Source organism: Dipteris shenzhenensis, chromosome 27, assembly GCF_047967505.1.
Source record: "Dipteris shenzhenensis isolate YYH24624 ecotype China chromosome 27, Dip_SZ_1.0, whole genome shotgun sequence".
In the NCBI taxonomy this organism is placed as follows: Eukaryota; Viridiplantae; Streptophyta; class Polypodiopsida; order Gleicheniales; family Dipteridaceae; genus Dipteris; species Dipteris shenzhenensis.
Window position 1 is genome coordinate 34,174,621 of NC_141622.1, and position 25,228 is coordinate 34,199,848.

Here is a 25,228-nt window from a genome sequence, read left to right on the forward strand (position 1 = left end):
GAAAGGACTTCACAGTGGGTTTACATAGAGGACAGCATGAGCACTCTAGGAATCATGGCTGGGTGGACAATCTAGAGAGCGCCCTCCTTGTTTGCAGTAGTCGTTTCACATTTTGTGAATGCAAAATTTCAAGAGCATGCACCAGAAAAAGACAGCACAAATAAAAGACACGTCAAGCTCTTCCTCATGCACGAAAAAAAAACAGCACAAACAAGACACATGGAAACTTGGGCAAAATTGGGAGATCAAATTACAGAGGCTGATATATATTTCCTTCTATGTATCTAGATCATTTCTGTTAATGCTTCTTGAAGTATGAGGCTCCAAAATGCCATTGTAACCAACTTCTGTGATCTCAAGCTCTTCATGGCCCTCCGAGCTGCTTCTGAAATGCTGACTGCAACTATGGAACTCATGGTTTGAACTCCAAAGAGGCTCTGCCTGAGCTTTAAATGAGTCTTCCCATTTTCTTGACTCTAGAAGCAAACCCATAATAACTTTCAGAAGATTTGAATAAAAAAGAGTTTAATGTGGATAAATATACTTAACAAGGTTAAACCAATGATTTTCGATTAAATCATCAATTGTCTTTTATTTAAAAACAAATTGAAATTAGTATGTTACCCTCAACCAAAAAGTCCAAATCCAAGCTCGCATCCCTTTTTCTAAGAGGCCTTGCACTAGGATATGATGTAAAAATTTGACACTGCATTACCTTGCACAGACATTGGTTTAATGCTGCCTTGAGACTGTGTTAGCTCCAATTCCTGTGTACTGTGACTGTATGTACCTTCCATTCTGCCATTGGAAGGACCATTCTTTTCCCACTCTTGTATAATTTGATAATCTGATGGATTGAAATTCCTGTCGACAGATTCAGCCTGAAATTAATTAGCAAAGAGTGTTGCATTTTCTGGTGAAGTTTGCCAACAAAAGGAAGTATTGACTGCATTAGTCTGGTATATGAAGTTTAAACTTCAATGCTGTACTGTGCCATGAATGCTTTGATGATATAAGTATGGACATAATCAACCTCAAGCATCTGTTGTCAGCTACGCTTATGAATAAGAGAACGACAGAATCCTTTCCCGCTGAAAGGCACCCAAAAGAAAATACAAGATAAAAAGTCATGTAGAAGGAGGGGTGGCAGGTACAAGATGGGGGCAAAACAAGACCACAGGACAAATCTTTGGGAGATGAACACAAATAATTGCATCCCTCCATGGTAGGGATGAGGCTTCCCGCTCATACATGTTTAACCAAAATCAAAAGGAGTGACTGAAGGGCAATCGTTGTCAACGTCAATTACTTGAGTTGTAACATTCAGTTAGTTTCCTCATCTATCATAAAGCCCAATACCCTTCCATATTATGAGAGCTTGCAAGTGTACAAGACACTCTTTATGCTAATTTGCTGCAAAATCTTCTAAAATTTTCAAAAAGCATGTCTCCTGAGGATTCAGTACCATATTTGCATTCTACACGAAAATGACGAGAAAAGTGTAGTCAATATTCTAATGCAAAAATTGTAAGAAGACAGCATTATGGATTTAGAGAAGGACCTTGAGAAAGAGTGGACTGTAAAACTCGGGAGCAAGGCTAGAATCATGGTAAACAAAGTGATGATGTAAAAACTTGCTGAAGGTGCCACAATTGATACAAAGAGTCTTTGGAGCTCTCCGGAAAATCTTACTGGAAGTTCACCAAAAGCTACCAGGAAGGCAAACCATAGTACAAGTTCGCCCCAAATGAACAAATGATGAATCCAAGTCCAATACTGCAACAAATGCCAATCTTTATGTCAGCTAAGACAGTTTACGAGCCAAACAGTTGCCTACATTCAAGTATGCCTGCCTATATAGAATGCATTGGGCTCATGGATGTAACCCAGGAAGAATGCGGAGCTGGATGACAATGCACCAAAACACAAAGAACATAAGACAAAAGCTAACCTGTATGACCAGCGCAATCTGGATATTGACAACAAAGATTACACAAGTGTACATTGTTGTTCCAATTGTAAATAGGCCCACTGTTTGTCCCACGTCCCGATCAGGAACTTTTCCATAGCCATAAGCATAAACTACTGAGAAAAAGCATACGACAGCCTGATTATCAAGCGAAGATATGGTAAGAGCAAAGTTGTCGAGTGATAACCAAGACACCAAGTGGCCCAAACAGTGTGCAAAAGAACTTTTTCAAGATTAAGTTCAATGTTAATGTGCAAGTTGAAATGAGTGTGAGATTGCAATTGTCGGTCAGGTTGAGAAAAGGAAGCATGGGACAGTGCAGAGCATAGCATCTAACCTTCAGGGAACAGAATACAATCATTGATACAATTCACACGAACTTTTGATTAATGAAACCAAATTCTATCTGCCACTCCAAAACCCTTACAAACACCAGTACGATTTTGCTGCAAAGACAACCATATTGCAATCTTGATACCCTTTACTTTAATTGCCTACTTCAAAAAGTCCAAATCTCTTTCAGGAGTCAGGACTGTCTCGTTTTCTTCACAAGCAATGCAATCCAAGATGGTATATCCAGGAAAGCAATCAACAAAAAAATAGTATCAAACGCACAAAGTTTCGAAATGATCGTAAATAAAATAGTCAGAAGCTAAATTTAAAAAGACCTTTGGCCCTCAATTAAGCCCTACTCCAGGCTGTGCAGCTCCTAGCCAGACGCACATGTGCCCAACCTGGCCAAACAGCCCTACAAAACTGCCAACTACACTTCATCAACGGCCCATAGCCCCAATCAACGTGCCATACAGCACTGGGATTCACAACTGCATTCAGACCGTGCCTCCCTTTTCCTATGCTATTTGCAGCCTTATAATGATCTGCCTCATTGCCTCTTCAACCTCCTCAATGGCTGCTCATTACCGTAGCATCTGACACCCTTTCTTGGCCTCTATTGAACCTGGTTCTGTCTTTCCACATTTGGAAGCAACTTTCAAAGTAACAGGCTCTTTTAAAAATGGACTCTTATTCAGTGACATAAGCAACCTTAATCATGGCATGCAGTCTCCTTTACCAGCTTGCCCCTTCAACATCATAATTGCAGCAATCGTCTGAGGTATTTATACACTTAATATTATGAAGCTCATATGTTGTTCTTATTCCCCGTCTCTTGATATTGCATCATAACTGCAGAAAATGAATAGCCCCTCAGCAAGCCATGGATCCTGTTCATAAACTCGAAGGACTCTCGTGGTGCATACACAAGATTTAAAGGATCTAGTTGCAGGTTCAGCCTGCTTGACCCCTTGCCACGACAAGTCTTGGCGTTCCCACCCAACTGTTGACAGTTTACACCGATGTTTGTAGACCTACCACCCACGCTCCACAGGTCGCTCAACGCACCCACCCACGTTCGATCCAATACACACACTTAACGGTTCGCTTAACGCATGCCATCCGTTTCGCACGCACACACCTACGGGTCACTCCAACGCACCCACACGCGTTCCAAATGCACGCACACCCCTAATGCGCACGCGTGCACTCAGTCTTCACCCAATGTTCACCTTTCTGATGTTCGCTAAATGGCACCTCAGGTGAGAGATCATATATCTTCCCACATAGTAGTGGCCGTAAGCTAGGCAGGGGGTCTGTCAATACCTCCACTACACAATCACGGCGGCCAATAAATCAGCTGTTATGTACACTCAAAATAATCGTGCTTCAATTGTATCATTCCCCAATCTCACAAAGACTGGAGAAATGTCAACTCCTCTTCAACTTTCAACCGATGCTTACAAAATACAGACATTATAGTGAAATCTTTATCAATATAGACTGGAAATAGGCAAAAGAAATGAAACCTGGACAACTCCAATCATCATCCAGGCCAAAATTCTGCGAGGAGAGAAGTTGTCATAGACCTGGCCCTACACAGATATCTCGAAAAAGAATCACAAATAAAACCCAAGTGTGTGTGCCAGATGTACAGTTTTCTAAGAGCATACCAAAAATTTACGGCGTGCAAAATGAGCCTTACCTTTGTGTAAAGCTGTGGGAAGGTTAACCGAGACCTCGCTTTCACATCTTGGTCAAGCACAGCTATCACAACTACTGGGCCAGCAGTGAAAATCACGTTGTACAGAGAAAGGAACCAGTCTGCATATATTGATTGCCCAGAAAAACGGGTATATGCATTGAAGAAGAATATTGAAAACCCAAATACAAAATTTTTGTAGAAAAAATACTTTATCTGCATTGAAAACAAAAATGATTAGACCTGCACGATAGAAAATATCATGAAATTTCAAAACTCAAATTCGTAGACTGAGGCCGCCAATATTAACTCTTACCATAAATGTGATCCGCCTATAGCACCACGATCCATGAACTAAAAGCAGTTTTTGAAGAAAACGAAATTGTGCAATGGAAAAGTCAGCTGACATGGCAGCCTGCCACAGAACATTGGAATATGTGTGAATAATTAAATTGAGAATGGGTCAATTTAAACTAAACCAATTGGTCAAGCAAGGGACAGTGTCCCTAGTTTCCATCATGCAGTCAAGACATAACCAAAATATCTGTAATGGATACTACAGATGACGCAATCATGCTTAAGAGAGACCACAATCAGAAACAGAACTCCATCCCAGCCTTGAACAGGAACACAGCCAATCTTCAAAAAGCATCCGCTGATCCATGTTGGATAATAAAAGCGAGCATACCTGCTGACCTTCCACCCCACTAATGCCAACGCCTATGTTGGCTTTCTGGATCATTCCAACATCGTTTGCTCCATCACCAATTGCTAGGCAGATCTGTTTACCATGGTATCTAACGAGTTCTGTAACAGTTGCCTTCTGTATAGGAGACGTGCGGCAGCAAATCACAGAGTCACATCTTAATGCCAAGGTTATAAAATTCTTCTTGAGTGTATCATCCTCCAGCACAAAGCCTAAGGACTTGCCATCGATGATCAAAGCATGTGACATTTTGCTATATTTATCAGCATTCAGAGTATTCTTTAGCTCTTGGATCTGATTCATAACCAGGTCTGCAATAAACTGGAGAAGTTGAGACCTTTTAGCCATCCATTTTTAACATTACAGTCATGCCAACAAAAATTGAATAGCTCTGTATATGCCACCAAAATTGAATAATGAAAGACTCAGCACATCAACCAGCTCCTCACACATTTCTTTCAAGCAGTAGAGTACTTAGCACACTTTTTATAGTCTTTCCAATTTGCACAGACAAAAGACATCAGACCAACCCTGTCTACCAAAAGCACTACTTCCAGCTTATATTTTTCTTATTCTGCACCTGACGCCCTGAAAAAGATTTTGCAAGATAAAATTTTTGGCTTGTGCCTCATGAAGTAAAAGCTACAATCGTTGGTATGACTCTTCACGACTAGATGTGTTTTAAGACTTACTATCTGCCAATGAGTGTGGTTGCTGGACATGTGTGCTTCCCCATTTCCAGCCCAGGCCGAACTACCCACAAGGGGCACCCTTTGAAGAACTCACTTCTCAAATGTACTGATGACTTCTCGATGTATATATTTGCTCTTCACTTGCAAAACTACCATGATCAATCATATTTTTTTGCATAAGCCTTGATCTTCATTGCCTTTACAGTTTCATTAGGCTTTCATGCCTAAGAAGAACTGACCACATTGCTGGAGGAAGCCATCAAAATTTCCCCAATTAGGCATCTACATGCTTCTCCAAAGCCACAGATAGCAGAACTTCAAATAGTTTACAATGCTAGCGCAACCTTTCTGCAATGCTCCTGTGTCAATAGTCTTCTGAGTCATTCTATGTGGGATAATATGGCTCCCACATGCAAGGCTATAAGCTGTTGTATGACTTAATCAATTGCCATATACAAGGTTCTTGACTCCTGCTATAAGAATCCATGTTCAGAGTCACAAGGAGCCAGTTTAGAAAACCACACAACCGATGAATACCTCTGTCCATACTATAATGGAAAATGCCTAGAGGTAAGGCCTTATAGAAGCAATTATAAACTCAGATGTCTTTTTTTTCCCCCATTAAAAAGAACAATCTACTAAAAAGCTTTGAATGTAAATCAGGACCAAATCAGAAAAGACAACTGGCCATGACTAGCCATGCTGGCTGCTTGACTCAAGGAGAAGAGAAAGAGGGCTGATCTCAATAAGGGAGCACAGAGGTTTGGGGATCACTATCCTAAGCTGAGAGATCTGATACCGATGAAACCTGTCAGTGCTCTCTTAAAAAGGAAAGGAAAAATTGCTTTGCATAAGATTGCGAGATATTGCTTTACTCAAAGATTTGCAAGACAAAAACTGAAATGTACAATTTTGCTTGAGAAAAGATGCACACATGACGAAGGGCCAAGCCCCCCCACCCCCACCCCTTTTGAATCCAGCCTATTTATTACAATGAGATACGATTTGAAGGAAATCTTATCAACACCTTTTAAACTCGAGACCAAACTGAAAGGACTTAGACTATAGCTGGAGCTACGTACAAGACATGAAAATGAAGCTCAACGCTGAGTAGTAAAACTATATACATAACAGTGTCTCAATCGGCAGCCTAGCTAGGGCGCTGGAGGCTCCAATCCTATCCTGAGGGAAGACGCATCCGCAGTTACCACTGCTTCCACACATCAGTAACACTTAGCAAAAGCTTTGAAAAAGGAGATTCTGATTTAGCATGACAGTGTGCTTCTAGATCTCTGACGCAACTTTAGAAACTCTATGCGAGCTGCTGCAGGGGCCGAATGAGGAAGTGCTGTAGAAGGGGCTACTGCTGCTGTAGAGGTGTTGTTTGTAGGGGCTGCTGCTGCTACAGAGGAGCAGAAAGAGCTGCTTCTAGAGGCTTTTGCAGGACGAGTAGTTGTAGAAGAGCTACTGTAGAAAGACCTGCAGGAGAGGCTGCCGCTGGACTGTAAAGAAAAGAAGCTGCTATGCGAGTTGCTGCAGGGGAAGATGCACCTGCAAGAGGGGAAGAAACTGTGCACAAATGAGGACAGGAGAGTGTTTCCTTTATAGATTTAGGCAGCTTCGAAAGCGTGGGAAAGTTTTCTTGAAAAAACAAAAAAAAACAAAAAAAACAAAACAAAACAAAAACGTGGGAAAGTGTGCCCAATTAGGCATGGGGGCTGGAATTCCTGTAGTGACAAGTGGTGAGCTGCATAGGACTGGAGTTTGATGTGGCTCCATGGTTCACGCATGGCTCTCCACATGTCCCCAGAGGCTGCCATGTGTCCATGCCACATGTCAGGGCTGCCACCTGAGTATGCCACAACTGCATGCCCTGTCATCAAGCTGAAATTGTGGACTAAGGTACTATATTGCTGTTCAATTGCAAACTTTGGACTCGGTGCGAGTCAGATTTTTATGCAAACTGCAAGCCTTTTGAATTTTTGTTTGTAGGATAATGGGTCACCAAGAGGAGATGTGTCGGGGTTTTGGCAATGAAGGGCAGGTTGGATGAAACAAACTACCCTTTATAGAGTTCTATGGTCAAAAATATGTTGGTTGCAAAGAACTTATAGGGATATGTAATTGGGGATGGCCTCATCCGGCCCTTGCTGAGTGCTAAAGTGCTAAGCTAGTGAACAAAATAGCAAAATAGCATCAGGTGCTCAGAGCCAATGCTCCGAGTACAAGCACACGCTCCATGTATCCGAGCATCATGGTGGCTCTATGCTGGGATGTGAAGAGCTCTCGTATCTGTTTTTATTGAGCTGTCTCTCGGGGTGGCGGAGGGCATGGTCTCCTCGATCTCTGTCTCCGATGGGCTACGTCAGGGGTGACGCCTCATCTCTGGCGGTCGCCTCTGAGAAGGGCTGAGATAGACCGGACCTCAATCATTAGTGCTCAGGTCACTCTCTGTGCCGCATCTGGTATGTGCGCTCTCGTCTGGCAGCATCGAGGCGGTGGCTCTCAATGCTAATCCATGATGCCCTCATCTCATCTTGCTCCTCCTCAGCCTCCCCTAGAGCTGCCGTAGTGCATAGAAGTCTATAACACGTGTCTATGCTTGGTCAATCTCGGTGACCTGTGGCATCATCCCCTACTATTCTATGGTCTGTCACATCAGTATATCCCTGTGTCGTCGCATCTCAATCAGATAGAACCCAACACAAACACACACACACACACACACACACACACACACACACACACACAGAGAGTTTATTAAAGTCTTCGAAAGACCAATGGGTCTATGAGACTGTGAAAACTCCTAATACAAACACAGTGAGCTACTAAACGAGCATCCATTCCAACGCAGAATGTAAATAATAAGTGTTGAGTGCTACATAGTAATGTCAGAATGATAAGTGTTGAGTTTTACATAATCATGTCAGAATGATAAGTCATGAGAGAGAAAGAGATAGGTCTCTATTCTACTAAGGGAGAAGTCTTCCTATTCTCTATTCTAGTCTATACTCCGAGAGAGAAATAAATAAATAAAGTTTATTAGAGTCTTCGGAAGACCAATGGGTCTATGTCACTATAAGAAACCTAATACAAAAAGCTTAAAGGGTAGAGCTACTACCCAAGCACATCAACACCCATGCTAAAAGCTAAATGACACATAGTCATAAAAAACCTCAATACTGCATAGTCATAACACCAAGATCATCATCATCATCATCATTATCATAACTCATAAAAATCCAATGTCCAGTCTGGTCTAGTATCATGGATACAGGAGTCCTCCCCTTACAAGGGAGGCCGGTGGCTGGTGAGGCTGTGGTGGTATAAAGACAGAGATCATAGTCACAAAAAAACGCATTTCTTTGGGAAAGAAACGTTTCAAAACATTTCTATTCTAAAGAAACATGGCCAAGGGTAGTATTACTGAAAATTATACATGTTAAGCATCATTTGAACATGCCATATATGTGTGGGACATATTTTAGACATTTATGGCACTAGAGAGTACAATCAGGCATTTCAAAACTTCAGCATATTTTTTAAACGTTTTGAAGCGTTTCACGTTTCCACGTTTCAAAACGTTTTTGGTGACTAGACAGAGAGAGAGCAATGTCGACTATCTGTGGACGCGGTCCAACATGGTCTCCTCATTGCCGCTTTGTGTCTGAAAAGGACCATGGTAATCCATGTCGGTCGTATCCCAACCTTGAATATGGAAGGAATGCCCACCCTCTGTCGTATGTGTCATGTCACCCACTCTAGATCATTATCTCATCAAGTACCCATAAAGTGGTGACCTGTATGATCTAGCTGGAAAAACTCCATAATCATACTCTGAGAAGAGTTTGGCTGTGTGTCCCGTCGCTATCACTGTGATCTAAGTAAGTACTCTTGATGCCTGATTGCCTCATGGATGTAGGCGGCCAGACATCTCTAGTCTCAGAAAGAGAAGAAACGGGAAAGAAGCCCAACGAGACAATAATAGCGGCCTCGGATCTGGTCCTACACCGGGTATCTAAAGATAAAGCTCCTCTGACTCGACTTCTATAGATCACACAAGGAAGACGTGTGCCTATCTCTAGGTACTCCCTCAACTCACCCACTCTCAATGCGGAGTCAATATGATGAAACTTGAAACTACCCACTAGAAATCCTCAACAAGTGGGAAAGGTAAATCTCAATATACCCTCGAGGATCGATAAAGCCCTCATCAAAAATGCTTAAACAATGATCTCTGTAAAAGATGAGCTTCACTAGGAGCTCACTCGGCTCTAAGCAGGTCATGAATGTGAGTAGTTGTAGAAGGTCCCTGCGTATGACCTGTTGGCTATGGCAATGCTCAGAAATGAGTGAGAGAGAGCCAAAAACGAGCTGTTGTATTGAAAATGCTGCTACAATGAATGGAGGCTCAAGAGGGTGCCAATATGACAAAACCCTAGGGCTAAATGCCCTAACTGGACTAAGCGTCCTAACTGAACTAGGTGATACATGAACTAACTGTACCAACAGTCCTAACTGACTGTAACTAGTCCTACAAGGCACATACCAAGGATCAAGCGGCACCTATGGATAGCCCATACAATGGCCTACAAACCCCCCTCCATGGTATGGGCTGAAGTATCCTGGACATGGCTCAGGATACTTGAATATCTAATGTCATGGTTGCACATGTTTGTCCTGTAGGGATATAGCAACCTATGACTGTACAGAGTACAAACAGATCAAGTCACAAAAGGAACTAAGTTTAAAGCTTGCCGAAAAGCCTCAATGACCTAGAACGCCGTACCAACCTCGTACCAACCTGCACGGGAGATGCTCCAAGCTTAGCCTGAATGCCTGGTGACGAACCAATGCCTTACTATGTATCATACATGATGGAGAGGCTCTATTTGAGTCCACTCTACATCCAAGATATTCCGGTCCCCAAGAAGGGCTACCATACATGCCTACTGGTTGGACCAAGGAGTCGAAAAGGAGGCCCTTGGTCTAGGGATCCTGAATGTATGAGTGGAAACAATGCCTCTCTAGCCTCGCTAACGAGGCATGAAAACAATCTCGACCGGTGACCCATTAAAAGTGAGCTATTCTCAGATGGAATGAGCATCAATCGATTGGATATAAAAACAGCCTTCTTGAATGGGGAATTGCAGGAAGATGTTTTTGTGAATCAACTCATTGGTTTTGTTGTGTTTAATTTGGAAACCGAGGAAGTGTCAGCTCGGTAGGAAAAGATATTCTACTCATGCTCACACTGTATGTGGATGACATGCTGCTGAGCACGAATATTCAGGATGCCATCTCAGCTTTCAAAGCTGATTTATAGGAGACATTTGAGATGTCAGACCTGGGCGTCCAGATTACACTCAGGGTCATAACAGTGTTTATGTGAATCCGGTATGTGTTCACTTGAGGATGGAAGCCTGGCTCTTAGAACGGAAGCACACATTCCATATGAGATGGTTCCTCCTGCTTATTTGGCCAGTCACCAGTGGAGACAGTTATTGCTAGGAGATACAAGGTGCCACCCCTCCCTCCAAATAGTGACAACCGAGCTGTCTTAACGGTAAGACTCTGAGAGATTGCTGCCAACATCACACTCTAAAACATATAGATACCATGTTGTAATCTCATGATAGGAGGGCTGCAGTATAAGAAAGAAAGATAGAAAGAAAGTCTATTAACGTCCACTGGAGACCAAAAAATCTATGGGACAGCAAGAAACCCTCTAGTACATCTGCTTTAGGGAGGGCACATGGCAGCTCCCAAGGAGTGCAAAAAGCAACCCCTATTATTTAGAGTACCTACATGATATTCTGAAAGAGTAAACAGCCATACATCAGTTTAAGACTGAGAGTCTTTTGGTTTTGATTTAAACTCTCTGATTAGTGCTACACCTTCACAGTAAACTGCCCATTTTCCATCCTTTCTGGCAGCCCTGACTTTAGCTAATTCAGTTGCCTTAATCTTGAGTTGAGTTTGTGTAAGCTCCTCTGCTATCCATACTTTGGTGCCCTTCAGCTTGTAAGATTTTCGAAGAAGCTTGATCAACATATATTTTGACTTCAATGTAAGGATTGCATGACCTCTATAGTGCAAAATAGAAGCTGGCCTGGAGTCGTCATCATCCTGCTCATCGTCATTCACCCATTCAATTTGGGCAAGCTTGATTTGATCTTTGTCAATATTTCACTATATGTGTCCTCCTCTTTGTACCAATCTTCTGGGAGTCCCCCTATTCTAATCTCCAGCACATTATCACATCTAGCTTCGTGTTCTTTAATCTCTGCTTGAATATCAAATTTACTTGCTTTGTTGTCCACTTCCACAATCACTTCCCTCTTAGCCGTTTGTACTTCAGTGTGAACAAGATCTTTGACTGTAGAGACTAGCTGCGGGGTAGGGGGGAATCCTTACAAGATTTTATAGCCTCGTCAATTACTGCCTGCTTACCAGGCCCTTCCAGAATGTGAAGTCAGGCCTTTACTTCTTCTAGCTCCAATCGTAGCTCTCTCACTACCTGCTGTAGATTTGCCCGAGGATGGGTCATTTTGAGCCTTCTTGTTGGTAATTCCGTGCATATGGAGAGGGTGTCATGGCTGCAATTGTAGAGTACCGAGTCATGATGGATGTTGAAGGAGTTGAGGGAGTTGAGGGGGACTTGGAGGAGAGGGTAGGCCAGTCCATAATTGGCTGTATGTTGAACCCCCTGGCTTAACCAAACCCCCGGGTTGGGTTGGGGGTTTAGCCCAACTCGGGGTTAGGGAGGACAAGGACTAGGTACGGACGGAAGGTATGGAGAGTTGTTGACAGGGGGAGGTACGGAGGTACTAGCTGTGAGATACGGCTGTGGTACGGAGGTACGGACGGGATGTACGGTATGGACAGAGGGGCTATACAGACGGAGAAAGAAAGTTTATTAAAGTCTTTGGAAGACCGATGGGTCTATGAGACTGTGAAAATCCTGATACAACGAGCTGTGGTAGCAGAACTACTAAACAAGCGTCCATACCAATGCAAAATGCAAAATGCCAAAAATGCAAAAAATGCATAATGGCAGTACTAAGTCCTAAGTACAACATAGTCATGTCGATGGTCGACTATATATCAATCTCAGCATCATCATCAATATCATCATCATCCCCAGCAACAGCAAGATATCAGGATGGATGAGGCAGTGGAGGCATGAAGTCGGCAATAGAGTGCTGTCGACCACTCAGAGGTGCGGTCCTGGCACGTCTCCAAGTCGTAGCTCTGCGTCTAACCAGGGCTACTGTGACCCCCGTCGGTCGGGCTCCAACTCTAAACAAGGAGGGGATGTCTCCAAGTGTGATCTGTGTGTTGACCCTCTGTCTGAGCTGTCGCGTCACGGGCTCCGAGTCACGATCATGTCGAGGCCTCATCTCGTTGGGGTCCATGTGATCTAGCTGAAAGAACTTCGTGATAGAGCTATGAGAGGGATCAACCGAGGAAGAAGTCTGCTCTTGTCTCCGGGCTCGGAGTATCCTCTCCCGGTGTCTAAGTGCCTCATGAATGAAACCTGCCAAAAACCGCTGGTCTGGGTAGGAGAGGAAATGGGCTAAAATCCCATAACTATCTCTAAAGAGGCAGTGGAAACATCCTCGGATCTCATAGTACACAGGACACCTGAAGATGAAATGCTCCTCTGTCTCAACCTCCTGTATGTCACATAGTGTGCATATGCGCCGCTCCCTGGGTAGTCGCTCTGCTCTGCCGCTCTCGATGCGAAGTCTGTGTAAAGAGACCCGGAACTGCCCAAGAGAGATCCTCATCGAGTGGGGTAGGTGAATCTGTGTGTATCCTGGTGGGTCAATGAAACCCTCCGCTGTGATATGTAAGAAGTGATCTCTGTAGAATCACTCGGTTCCAACCAGGTCCGAAAAGTGTGTAGCTGTAGTAGATCCTCACTGATAACCTGGTTGACCTCGTGTGATAAGAGGGGAGAGAACGGAGCATCCATGCTATACTGGAAGGGAGGTAGTCTATCCATGTGGAGCCCCAGTCGCTCAAACCATCTCTCTGTACGTGCATACCAGCACCTCTGATCAACTCATGCTGCAAGTGCCATAGAAGAGGATAGAGCTTAAGGGTGAGAGAGTGTAGTGGAAGAGAGCAAGAGAGTGAGAGAGAGAGTGACACTCTAGTGCGGGTGTGAAGAATGATGAGCCACACCACAAACTCACTTGTGTTTTATTAGGATTAGGTTTACCCTATGACTGTCTTAAGACAGTCATAGGTGTCCTATCTTTTAATGAAGGGTTGGCAATGTGCCTTTACCCCAACAACCTCCCACCTAAAGGCCAATGTGCCTAAAGGGGAGAAAAGAATAAAAATTAAAGCAATATACAGTTACTGTATACAAGACCATAAGGTAAGAATGGTCTCATCCTAATCCCATGATGTGGCGGCAATGTGCAAACCGCTCTGTAGGCAGGCTCTTGGTGAGCAAATCTGCAGGATTATCATCAGTGTGCACTCTCACGAGCTCAAGTCGCTTGTCTTCCGCTGATGAAATGATATTTCACCTCTATGTGCTTGGTCTTCTGATGAAAGACCGGATTCTTTGCCAACATGATAGCACTCTGACTATGACAATGCAAAACTGGCATATCTCCTGTAATGCCCAAATCTCCCACCAGCCGAGTAAGCCATATTGCTTCCTTGCAGGCCTCAGTGGCTGCAACATATTCAGCTTCTGTGGTTGACCGTGCAACGCATTTCTGCAACCGAGACACCCATGATATAGCACCTCCTGCAAATGTGAAAATATAACCGGTAGTAGACTTCCGGTTATCTGCATTCCCTGCATAGTCTGAATCTGTAAAACCATGCACCAATGCATCCTGCCTACCATAGCATATGCACAAGTCTTTGGTACCTTTGAGATACCTCAAGACACCTTTCACTGCTTCCCAATGCCGCTTGCCTGGATTTGCCATATACCTGCTGCTCCCACCGCAAAAGCAATATCCGGACGAGTGGCAACCATGGCATACATCAAAGATCCAACTGCAGATGCATACGGAACCTTGGCCATTTCAGCCTTATCATCATCTGATCTGGGGCTGTCCTTACTCCTGAGTTTTAAATGTGGAGGCAACGGGGTACTAATGGACTTCCCCCCCTCCATTTTAAACCTCTGCAGTACTTTGTCAATGTACTCTTTCTGTGACAGAAACAAAAGTCCCTTGGACCTGTCACGAGTAATACGCATGCCAAGAATATGATTTGCATCACCCAAGTCTTTCATGTCAAAAGACTTATGCAGTTGTTTCTTCAAAGCACTAATCTCATGCTGAGATTTACTGGCAATAAGCATGTCATCCACATATAGAATGAGTAGCATCAAACTGCCATCCTTTGCCCATTTGGTGTACAAGCAATGATCGGTCTCACACCGATGATACCCTTGGGACTGCATGAAGGCATCAAACTTCTTGTACCATTCCCTTGGCGCCTACTTGAGTCCATACAAGCTCCTCTTGAGCTTACACACAAGCTGTTCTTTCCCTTTAACAGCATATCCCTCTGGCTGACTCATATAGATCTCATCATGAAGATCTCCGTGAAGAAAAGCTGTCTTCACATCCATCTGACATAAATCCATGTCGTCATGAGCAACAAGAGCTAACACTGCTCTCAAGGTAGTCATCTTGACTACAGGGGAAAAGATCTCATCAAAGTCAATGCCCTTTTCCTGCTTAAATCCCTTGGCAACCAATCTGGCCTTATACCGAGGTAAAGCATTTGAATCAACTTTGACTTTGTAAACCCACTTGCATGGCAAAACTTTTCTGCCTGCAGGTAACTGCACCAAGTCCCATGTATCATTCTGAAGTAGGGAGTCCATTTCTGACTGCATGGCTTTCTCCCACTTCTTTTTCTCTGTTCTTCCCATAGCTTCCTTGAAGCTGGAAGGCTCACCACAATGTGTCAGCATGATAAAATCAGCCACATTATTGGCTCCTGGAACAAACCTGGCAGGAGGCCGTTGTGCACGGGTGCTCCTCCTAACAAAATGTTCCGGATTAGGCTGCTGTCCAGCCTGTTCTTCATGCATGACGGGTGGCTGTACCACCATATCTGGCTGTTCTACAGCCCCATCTGTTGGCACATCCAGTGGTGCATCATTGGCAAAATTATCTGGCTGATTTTCAGCCTGTATACCCTCTTGAACGAGGTGATCTGCAGCAGCCTGCTGCTGCATATAAATGGGCATTCTTTGCTGTCCAACATCATCATAAATAACCCTCCTGTATTCCACAGGTTGCACGGGTTCCTTGTGTACACTATCTTCTTTAAAGATGACATCATTGCTGCGTATAATCTTCCGTTTAACGGGATCCCATAACCTGTACCCCATTTCACCTTCGTCACCATAACCCATAAAGATGCATCTGATAGACTTTGGATCCAGTTTGGTGCGTAGGTCTTTGCGTACATGAGCAAAGCACTCGCAGCCAAATACACGTAAGTGCTTATATGAGGGTGGCTTGCCAGACCACACCTCCTCTAACACTTTCAACTCCAAAGCCTTATTTGGTGACCTGTTAATAATGTCAACTGCTGTTTGCACGGCTTCTGCCCAAAAGCCATGGGGTAATGCAACATAAGACAACATACATCGAACCTTTTCCTGAATAGTTCGATTCATCCGCTCACTTGCACCATTTTGAGATGCATTATGAGGGGCTGTGAGTTCCTATTTGATGCCCTTAGCCTCGCATACTCACCCCCATTATCGGATCTGAGGCATTTCAGCCTGCGACTTGTCCGATTCTCAACCTGAGCGACAAACTTCTTGAAAGCATCTAAGGCATCTCCCTTATGCTTCAAGAAATAGACCCACACCTTACGTGTGGCATCAGCAATGAAAGTACTAAAATATTTTGCACCCCCTAGTGATAACTGTGGCATTTCACACAAATCAGTCTGCACTAGATCAAGTGGTGCTCTATTCTGGGGAGTTCTCCTCTTATGAGGAGTGACAGAGTGCTTGCCAAAAATACAATGATCACAAGTAGGCAAATCTGAAAAAGAGAGAGGCGGCAGATAACCCAAACGTGACAGTTCTTGCATTCCTTTAACAGACATGTGTCCCAACCGGCTATGCCAGAATGAAACCTTTGGCAGCTCGGTTATGGCAACAACATGATTACCCACACTGGAAACATAAAGAGGGTACAAGGTATCACTCTTAAAACCCTCAGCCACTACAGTCTGGCCATCAGTAATCACCCATTTGGAATCCCCAAATGTGGTGTGGTAACCACTGTCATCCAATAAGCCAGTGCTAATCAGATTTTTCTTGATTTGCGGCACATGGCGAACACCATCAAGCATAAATGACTGTCCATCAGGAAATACTATCTGTATACTGCCAATCCCTGCAATCTGACATGCATAGTTGTTCCCAAGATGAACAACTCCATGAGTACCTGTGTAGGAAGTAAACCACTCCCTATGAGGAGTAACATGAAAAGAGGCACCTGAATCCAAGAGCCAGGTGTGCATGTCATGGCCATCAATAACCAAAGCATGTGCTATTACAGCAGAAGAGCATAAAACATCATGTATGTCACTGTCACTGTCCTCTGCTGCAACATTCACTGCATCCAAGTCATCTGCCTTGGCCTTGCCTTTGCCTTTGCTTGCATTTCCTACATCCTTTGTTTCAGCCTTCTTGGCTTTCTGATCCCGTATGAACTTGAAGCACTTCGACTTCACATGTCCCTTCTTGCCACAATAAAAGCATTCAATGTCCTTTTTGCCACGGGACTGACTGCGGGATTTGGACTTACTAGCAGATCTCCCCTTCTGCTGAGTCCTGCCTCTGTCCTGTACCTGCAAAGCATTTGAAGACTTGCTGCCCGCATTATTCTTCCTGCTCATCTCCTCCATAAGGAGAGAGCTCTCTACATCAGCATAAATAAGAGTGGCATTCGAGTTTGACAGGGTGGTCTTGAAAGTGTCCCAACTCTCGGGGAGGGTACACAGCAAGAAAGTAGCCTTGAACTCCTCATCAAGGTTCAACCCCTGTGCAATCAGCTGTGTAAAGATAGCATTGAACTCACTCAAGTGTGAGGTCATAGCTGTACCTTCCTTCATGCGAAGATCGACCAGCTTCTTCAGCCAATAAACCTTACTGGCTGAGCTCTTTTGGGCATACAATTCTTCTAGTCTTTGCCATAGACCATAAGAGGTCTTTTCAGCCTGTACATTGAACACAAGAGTGTCTGAAATAGTGAGCATGATAGCTGCCCTCGCGGACAAATCAAGCTCTTCCCAGTCATCAGCTGCCATGTCAGATGGCTTGACACCCTTCACCCTTATGGGCTTAGCAATCTTCTTTAACAGAAGTACATTCAAGCACTGTTCTGCCCATAATGCATAGTTGTGTGCTCCTTCCAGTTTCTTTATGTTCAGAATTGAAGAATCACTTCCCCCTGATGCCATATCAGATGAGGAAAGTACCTGACTCCCCGGAAGTAAAAAAAAGACTGAATAAAAATTCTGATTTCTCAGAAAAACCTGCTCTATTCAAGAGCCAGAAGCACTCTCAATGGTGCTGTTTTTACTGTCAGTAAATGACCCTGCAAAAACTGTACCTTCTGACAAACTGTTCTGAGCTCAAAGAGGCATAAAAAACAGTAATTTCAGACTGCTGCAGCTGCTCAACAAGTGCTTAACAGTGCATAATCATCTGACAAAACCACCAACACTGCTGTAAACACTGCTGTACTGACTGTACTGATCACTTCTCCCACCTCAGATGAGGTATTGCACTGAGTTAAATTGCAGAAACCACTTGACAAACACCCAAAAAACAGTAAATGACCCTTCAGCCTGTCACAAAACCTGCAACAGTAAATGGGATAAATCCCAAGCAATCACCCTTATACCAAGGGGAGAAAATGCATCTGAAGATCTCTGTCGGTAACCCGAGTGCTATCAAACAAAGTCTGGGCAAAAGCCCCTTGATCTGACACCTGAATCAAGTGGAGAACACCTCAACACTGAGGTAGCATGCAATATGAAAATCTCTCTGACACTTGTACCTGACAATGTGCAATGCATAGACTGCCCCTGTGTACTCAGTAACAACACAAATCACAAAGTACAAACACCAAGAAGAAAATCTTTTGAGCACGGTCAACGATGGGCAGTTAGGGACCGAGTAAACTCGATGCGCCCTGACCAAGCGTGGCTCAACTGAGATTTTCAAAGTGCGTACAAAGAATGTGACCTGCAACAAATGTCACCACATGCACTGCGGAAACAAAGCAAATGTGTGCTCCCTGGCTACACACTGCCTCAAGGCATATACTGCAAACACATCCAGGCAAAAGCCCTTTGAAATGGTCACCCAAAACTGAGAATTGCACTCAGTAAATGCATAGAAGCTTCTGCAAAACAAGCATCTGACCTTCCTGAAAGACAAGTAACTGCGCAAACACCACCACTGTGGTACAAGTCACCTCAAGCGTGAGTGACACGAGAGTATCTGCTGTACCTCAACAAATGCACAGTATACAGCTGAAATGCTTCAGGAATGCATCAGGAATGCTTCATGTACTGCGCGTACATGCACAAAACAGAGTGCTTCAGCACTATTCCTCTTCCAACAAAAAGTGTGTGTCTGCTATACTTTTCTGTACCTGCTGTACTCTCTGTACCTGCAGTAGGCACGCTTCCCCAAAAAAAAAGAAAATGTACTCCCTGCTGCAAAAATAGGAGGCAGCTCCCTGTACCTGCGCTGTGGAGATCCGTACAGATGTACGGCTCCTGTGTCCTGATGTGACTCCCTGCAGGTGTGGCGGAGGCGTCGTCCGTACAGTTGTACGGCAGTCCGTACGGCTGCCCTTGGAGTAGCGCGACGCCCGAAGAGCTTGCTGCTATGCAGCTATAGCAGCTGCTGTGCAGCTGCCTGATGCAACTCCGCCCTGCAGCTGTCAGCAGCTGCTGTACAGCCCACGACCCACGTCGCCACCCGTGCCCACGCCCGAACGGCTCCCGTGCCCACGACAGAGCCCGCGTCCTAGCTGCGAAATGCGTCGCCGCCCTGCAGCCTGCGAAAAAACGCCGCCGCCCTGCGATGTCGAGCCCGTCCGTACGACTGTACGGATGACGTACGGTCGTACGGCGCTGTCCGTACGTCCGTACGGAAAAGGGGGTGGGTAGGCTAGGGAGTGGAAGGGGGTGGGTAGGCTCTTATACCAGTTTAAGGGTGAGAGAGTGTAGTGGAAGAGAGCAAGAGAGTGAGAGAGAGAGTGACACTCTAGTGCGGGTGTGAAGAGAATGATGAGCCACACCACAAACTCACTTGTGTTTTATTAGGATTAGGTTTACCCTATGACTGTCTTAAGACACTCATAGGTGTCCTATCTTTTAATGAAGGGTTGGCAATGTGCCTTTACCCCAACAAGAGCTATCCATGGTAGCCTGCTACGCCCCGAGGTATAATCCCCATATTCCCTAACTCGGTATAGATATGTGATGACCTGAAATGCAGCATCTAGCTGTAAAGGGGGTGACCCAAACTCAACCTGAATGATCTGGTGAGGAACGGATGACTTACCACGAATCATCCGTGATAGCATGTGAACCTGTAGCCGCTCCACACGGGCCCACTCTGTATCCGACAAGTCTGATCCCCCAACAAGGACTACCGTACATCCCCGCTGGGTGAGCCAAGGAGTCAAAAAGCAACCCCTTGGTGCGTGGATCCTAAAAGTGTGAGCAGAAGCACTGCCTCTCTAGCCTGGCCAATGAGGCATACCCTCTACTCAAGTGTGCCTGCATCGTGGGTCTCATAGTGAAGCTCGATCCGGAGAAGATAACCCCAAGATAAGTATATGATGAAACTATCTCAACAGATCACCCCGCAAATGTGAACTGCTCCTGACGCATGATGGCTCGAGATGTATTGAAGATCATGACCTTGGTTTTACCCAGGTTGACCTTCAAATCATGAGACTCACAAAAGGACTGTAGTGCGTCTAGGTGTCTCTGAAGCCCCTCTGCTGAGGAAGACAAGAGAGCCACGTCATCTGCATAGAGCAAAATCTGAATCAGCGTGCCCGTAAGAGAGCAACCTACACCCCCCTGTGTCTGCATCACTGTCTCAAGCTCGTCAATGTAGAGGCCAAACAAGGTAGGTGACAAAGGACACCCTTGTTTGACCCCGATGGTACTCATGATCTCATCTGTCCGCCCGGATCCTACCCGAGTCTACCAAAAACTCTCTCGTAAAGTGCCATGACAGCCCAAATAATCTCTTGGTCATAACCCAAGTCCTGTAGGCGCCGTATGAGACGGGCTCTCGGGACCGTGTCAAATGCCTTGCGAAAATCCACAAAGCAACAATAAACCCTCTGCTTCCGTGACCTCGCCTCCTCGATGATACATCTGAGCTAGGGGAGAGGATGTACGGAGGGATGGATGGAGAAAAAGAGACCTTAGCGGAGGGGCTAGCGGGAGCAGAGGGCTAGCGGGCGGGAGAGGCTGAGCGGGGGAGAGAGAGAGAGAGAGAGAGAGAGAGAGAGAGAGAGAGAGAGGTTACTGAGCAAGTTATAGAGGGTTCTGAGAGGATTACTGAGCATCATGGCTCATGAGAGTCTCTACAAGGCCTGGCCTGTGCACATGTTTTACACTGTTATAGATTGAGGAATCTGTTGGTTGTATAGCCCACTGTGCTAGTTGTTGACACCTACAACTGAGATTCCATAGGCAGTGAGCTGGATCCCCAAGAATCAGGCTCCATTGCAGTTAGCCTTTATTGTGAGCACGTTATGGATAGCTGAAAAGATATTGTTTTCTAAACATCTGATAAATGGTTCTTTTCTCTCTCCTTTTTTTTTGGGGGGGGAGTGAGTCATGGAGCTGACCTGAGGAAGGACCCAATCAAGGCGATTCGTTTTCAGCAGTCTACTATGGTTGCATTCTCCTAGTGAGAGAAAAATGAACTCAGCTTGCTAGTTTTGAGATGGAGCTTCATGAGGAGCCCTCCCATTAGATGATTCAGAAGCAAGTGAAAAACACTTGACTCCAATGAATACACAAAGAAAATTGAAAGGATAACAGTCAGGACTGAACGAAAAGAAGAAGGGGAAGAAAGAGCAGGAGACGAAGAGAAAGGGCAAAGAGCAGTAGAGAAATCAACGGACAGCGAGATGAATAGCAAGCGAGAGATGAACAGAGAAAATATATAAATGACTAAAAATAACAAGTAAATTAAAGAAGTGGTGGACAAAAAAGAAGCAAGCAAGAGATGAACAATAGAAGGCATAGATCTGTACATGTTGCACAAATGAACCCTGCTAGCTATTCTTGGCTCTACTAAATGCAAGAAGTGAGAAAGTTATAAAATCAAGATCTTTTAGACAGATATATCCGAACCTATAGTTGAGTTCTCATCTTGAAAAACATGATAATGACAAAAGGCACCCATGCTCGTGAGGAAAATAAAGATATATTACAGCAGTCCTGGAGACAAACCTTATCAACACCTCCAACATGCGTGGATGGAATATAAATATCCTCTAATCGGAAGATATGATTGTTGATGCCGGGTCGCAAAAGACTGCATGCATATCCAATATTGATGGCAGTCTCCATTTTATCCCCAGTAAGGACCCAGATCTTAATCCCTGCTTCTGCTAGCTGGTAGATTGCTTGTGGAACACCAACCTGTGCAGATATAGTCAAGGCAAATAAGCTTCAAGTTATGAGCTTATGCAGTAGTGCCCTTATTCCAGTTTTAAAAATATGTAGCCTAGTTATCAAGTCTTCTGATCTAATGAAAGCATTTTCCCCTTTTCAGTCAGTCTTACCAAACTGCCTGGTCAAGTCCACATGAGCATCTAAGGTATTTTAAAAAAGGACAACCACATTGAAACAGACTGCGCAGCTATTGTAATCACTGGGGCAAAAAACTGTCCTATCTGACTTGTTTGAACACTGTTCAGAGTGCATAATAAAGCATTCATCTACGCAATAGTAAACTCAACCAGACACTCAATTTTTCAAGAATCACATTCTGTATTGATTATTACAACTGTCCTACATCCAGGTAACCACCACATTACACGACTCAAAGCGTATGATTCGTCAATAGTTTATGAAATGCTAACCATATTGCTCATAGACCTTGATGTACAAGCAGAAAATTGGAAATTGCCTTACTCTCGAAAAAGAATTTTAGACACTAGCGTTTGCAGGAGTCAGGGATTTATTCGTGTTTTGAGCTGAACACAAGATTAGGTAGCTTTAAGAAAGAAACCCTTGCCCAACCTAGTAGAATTGCTCCCTTTTCATAGCCAAAGTTTGGCAGTGCCTATGTGTATCTAGTAGGATAGCGCGTAAGCTAGACAAATATTAGATACATTTCTTGGGAAAGGTGGCATTCAACTAAGATTTTAACTTTATAGGGCACAAATTTCTTGTGAAAGGTGGCGTTCAAATGAGATTTTCAACTTTCTAGGTCACAAACCTTATCCGTCTCAGAGCAGTTCTGAACACACTGCTCAGATTCAAAGATGAACGTTATTTCCAAGCATGTACAATGTCCATAATCCAATTACCTGATCCTTCTGCAACTTACATATATATTTGGAAAAGGCAGATCAAGTCCCTAAAGCTCAAGTAAAACCAACCTGGAGCTTGTCTTCAATAGCAGTTGCCCCAAGAAGTATCAAATTGCTTTCAATCTCATCTGCCAGCTTATTTAATTTCTCAGCTTGCGACTCTGCTATGGTGAGCTCCTGCTTTGCTGCTTTCCAGCGACCCTAAATGTGTAAACATGACAGTTTTGTTTTAAAAAACTGCATGTTGTAGCAGCCAATAAGATTAGTGCACCTTGAAGAAGTAAGTATACCTGCCATTCCATGTAAGTATCCTCATCCAAGACACGATATGCTACAGCCAATGTCCGCAGCCCAGCATCACCATATTCTCTCATGTGTTGTGATGTGATACTTAAGAACTCCTTCCCATCATCACCAAGACGCGGAAAAATCACATCATCTGCACCTTTACAAAATAGCAGAAGGCAGCCATCTGGGTCACGTACAATCACAGACATCCGTTTTCTGTAGACAAAAAGGCTTCAGTTATAAAAACATATGATTTACAGTCTCTTAGACGACAGCAAGCTGGAGACACTAAAATACTTCCAGTTCCATTGACAGAAGGACTCTGAAATACTTCCCATTCTACTTGTAGTAGAACTCTAAAATACCTCCATTCTACTTATTCTAGAGCCCTTGCAATGACAAGCTCTCTTTGTCATATGGCAAGTAGACAAATTGATGACATGTGATCTCGCATATAGGTGAATTGAGAAGAAGAAGTGGGGTTACGGTTCCACGCACCGAAAACTGGTAAATTCAAGAGTGTTGAGAAGTTGGTATTTGAGAATGGTTTCACTCCCATCCTTGCCAAACATGATAACGTGGATGGACGTTTCTGTGCGCTCATAAAGAAAAAGGCCTAATCTTTTGGCAGCCACAACGAAAGAAGCCTCATCAGGTGACTCCGCAAGATACTTGATTGTGTCAGGGTCCTTGTGGCCTTCAATAATAACAGTATTGCACACTGCCAGGATTTCCAGAAACTGACGGATGCTGTCCCTTCTGGGATCGAGTTGCCAATTTAATCTGTCAAGTCTTGCATCTCTCAAAGAGAAACCTTTCTCTCGTTTTGCATTGAAACTGTCAGCTTGTTCATCTTCATTAGATTTTAGGAATTTTCCAACCCTTTTTGCTGCAGCTATTTCAACCTCAGTTATGCCAGTCCCATAAGAAACACCAACAATCGAACATTTGAAAAATTCCATCTCATTACGTGTCAATGTACCTGTCTTGTCTGAAAGAATGGTTTTCACCTACAGGAAACAAACAAGTTATTACTGATTCTACGATTAGATCTGGATGCACTCTTGACTTTGGCAACCCAAAGCAAAGCCTTCAGTCGTGTGGAAGACAACGGTACTAAGCTAATTAAAAAACATCCTGATACAATCTCCCACATGTATCAGCAATAAACAGACTCCTTTAGTCGTGTGGAAGACAACGGTACTAAGCTGATTAAAAAGCATCCTGATACAATCTCCCACATGTATCAGCAATAAACAGACTCCTTTATCAGACTGAATGGTTTAAAAATCTTCATTTGGAGAGAAGAACTACACCAAAAGAAGGTTGACAGAAACCTCAGCAAATGCTGAGGTCCACTGTATTCGGCTTTCTTAGAAGTATATTCCCTCAGTTGACCCCAGTTCCTCCACCACTTTTTGTTCCATCCCCGTCAAAAGAGATCTTCTAGACTTTACGACCCTTGAAACTTGCCAATTCAACAATGCAAAGCAAAGCCTGTTGGGCGGAAGGAGTAAGTGCATAGATATTATGACTGGTCCTTTACAACATGCATTCTGGTTAACATGAAAGAGTGTGCGAATTCCTGGACTAGACGCATGCATTGTGACGTAAAGAAAGATTGAGAGTTCTACATCCGTGTCACCGAATTCAAGAGGCAGGGGTGTAGGGAGAGGCTATCGAGCTCAATGAAAAAAAGATTGATTTATTCCTCCAAAACCCCATACCCTGCTGCTCTCCTCTTTATACCAAGATCCCCCCACATAGTAGGTACATGATCTGTAGCTCTCCAAACATTTCCCCTAACCCTTCATTTACACCAAAACTTATTCTTCTGAACATTTACCACTCTGCCTCCCCCCCCTTCCCCCCAAATGGCAAGATGACCCTGCACAATTCTCAAGCTCCATTAACCCGATCGAAGCGAAATGG

General features: G+C 44.1%; 1 protein-coding gene across 5 annotated transcripts in view; it reads right to left on the reverse strand.

The window, feature by feature from the left end:
• Positions 1-235: 235 nt before the first annotated feature.
• Positions 236-25,228, reverse strand: part of LOC147884197 (putative phospholipid-transporting ATPase 12) — a 78,368-nt gene continuing 53,375 nt past the window's right edge. For 4 of the 5 annotated variants that reach the window (XM_087398259.1, XM_087398257.1, XM_087398258.1 and 1 more), the window contains 12 exons: positions 23,795-24,306; positions 23,299-23,512; positions 23,078-23,209; positions 21,921-22,112; positions 4,693-5,031; positions 4,321-4,419; positions 4,008-4,220; positions 3,832-3,897; positions 1,952-2,107; positions 1,562-1,776; positions 716-864; positions 236-476 (listed from right to left, as the gene is read on the reverse strand). In XM_087398259.1, the coding sequence (XP_087254385.1) occupies positions 277-476; positions 716-864; positions 1,562-1,776; positions 1,952-2,107; positions 3,832-3,897; positions 4,008-4,220; positions 4,321-4,419; positions 4,693-5,031; positions 21,921-22,112; positions 23,078-23,209; positions 23,299-23,512; positions 23,795-24,306 (2,487 nt within the window). In that variant the 3' untranslated portion in view covers positions 236-276. Of the gene's footprint in view, positions 477-715; positions 865-1,561; positions 1,777-1,951; positions 2,108-3,831; positions 3,898-4,007; positions 4,221-4,320; positions 4,420-4,692; positions 5,032-21,920; positions 22,113-23,077; positions 23,210-23,298; positions 23,513-23,794; positions 24,307-25,228 lie in introns of those variants that run through there. The other variant, XM_087398261.1, reaches the window with a different exon arrangement.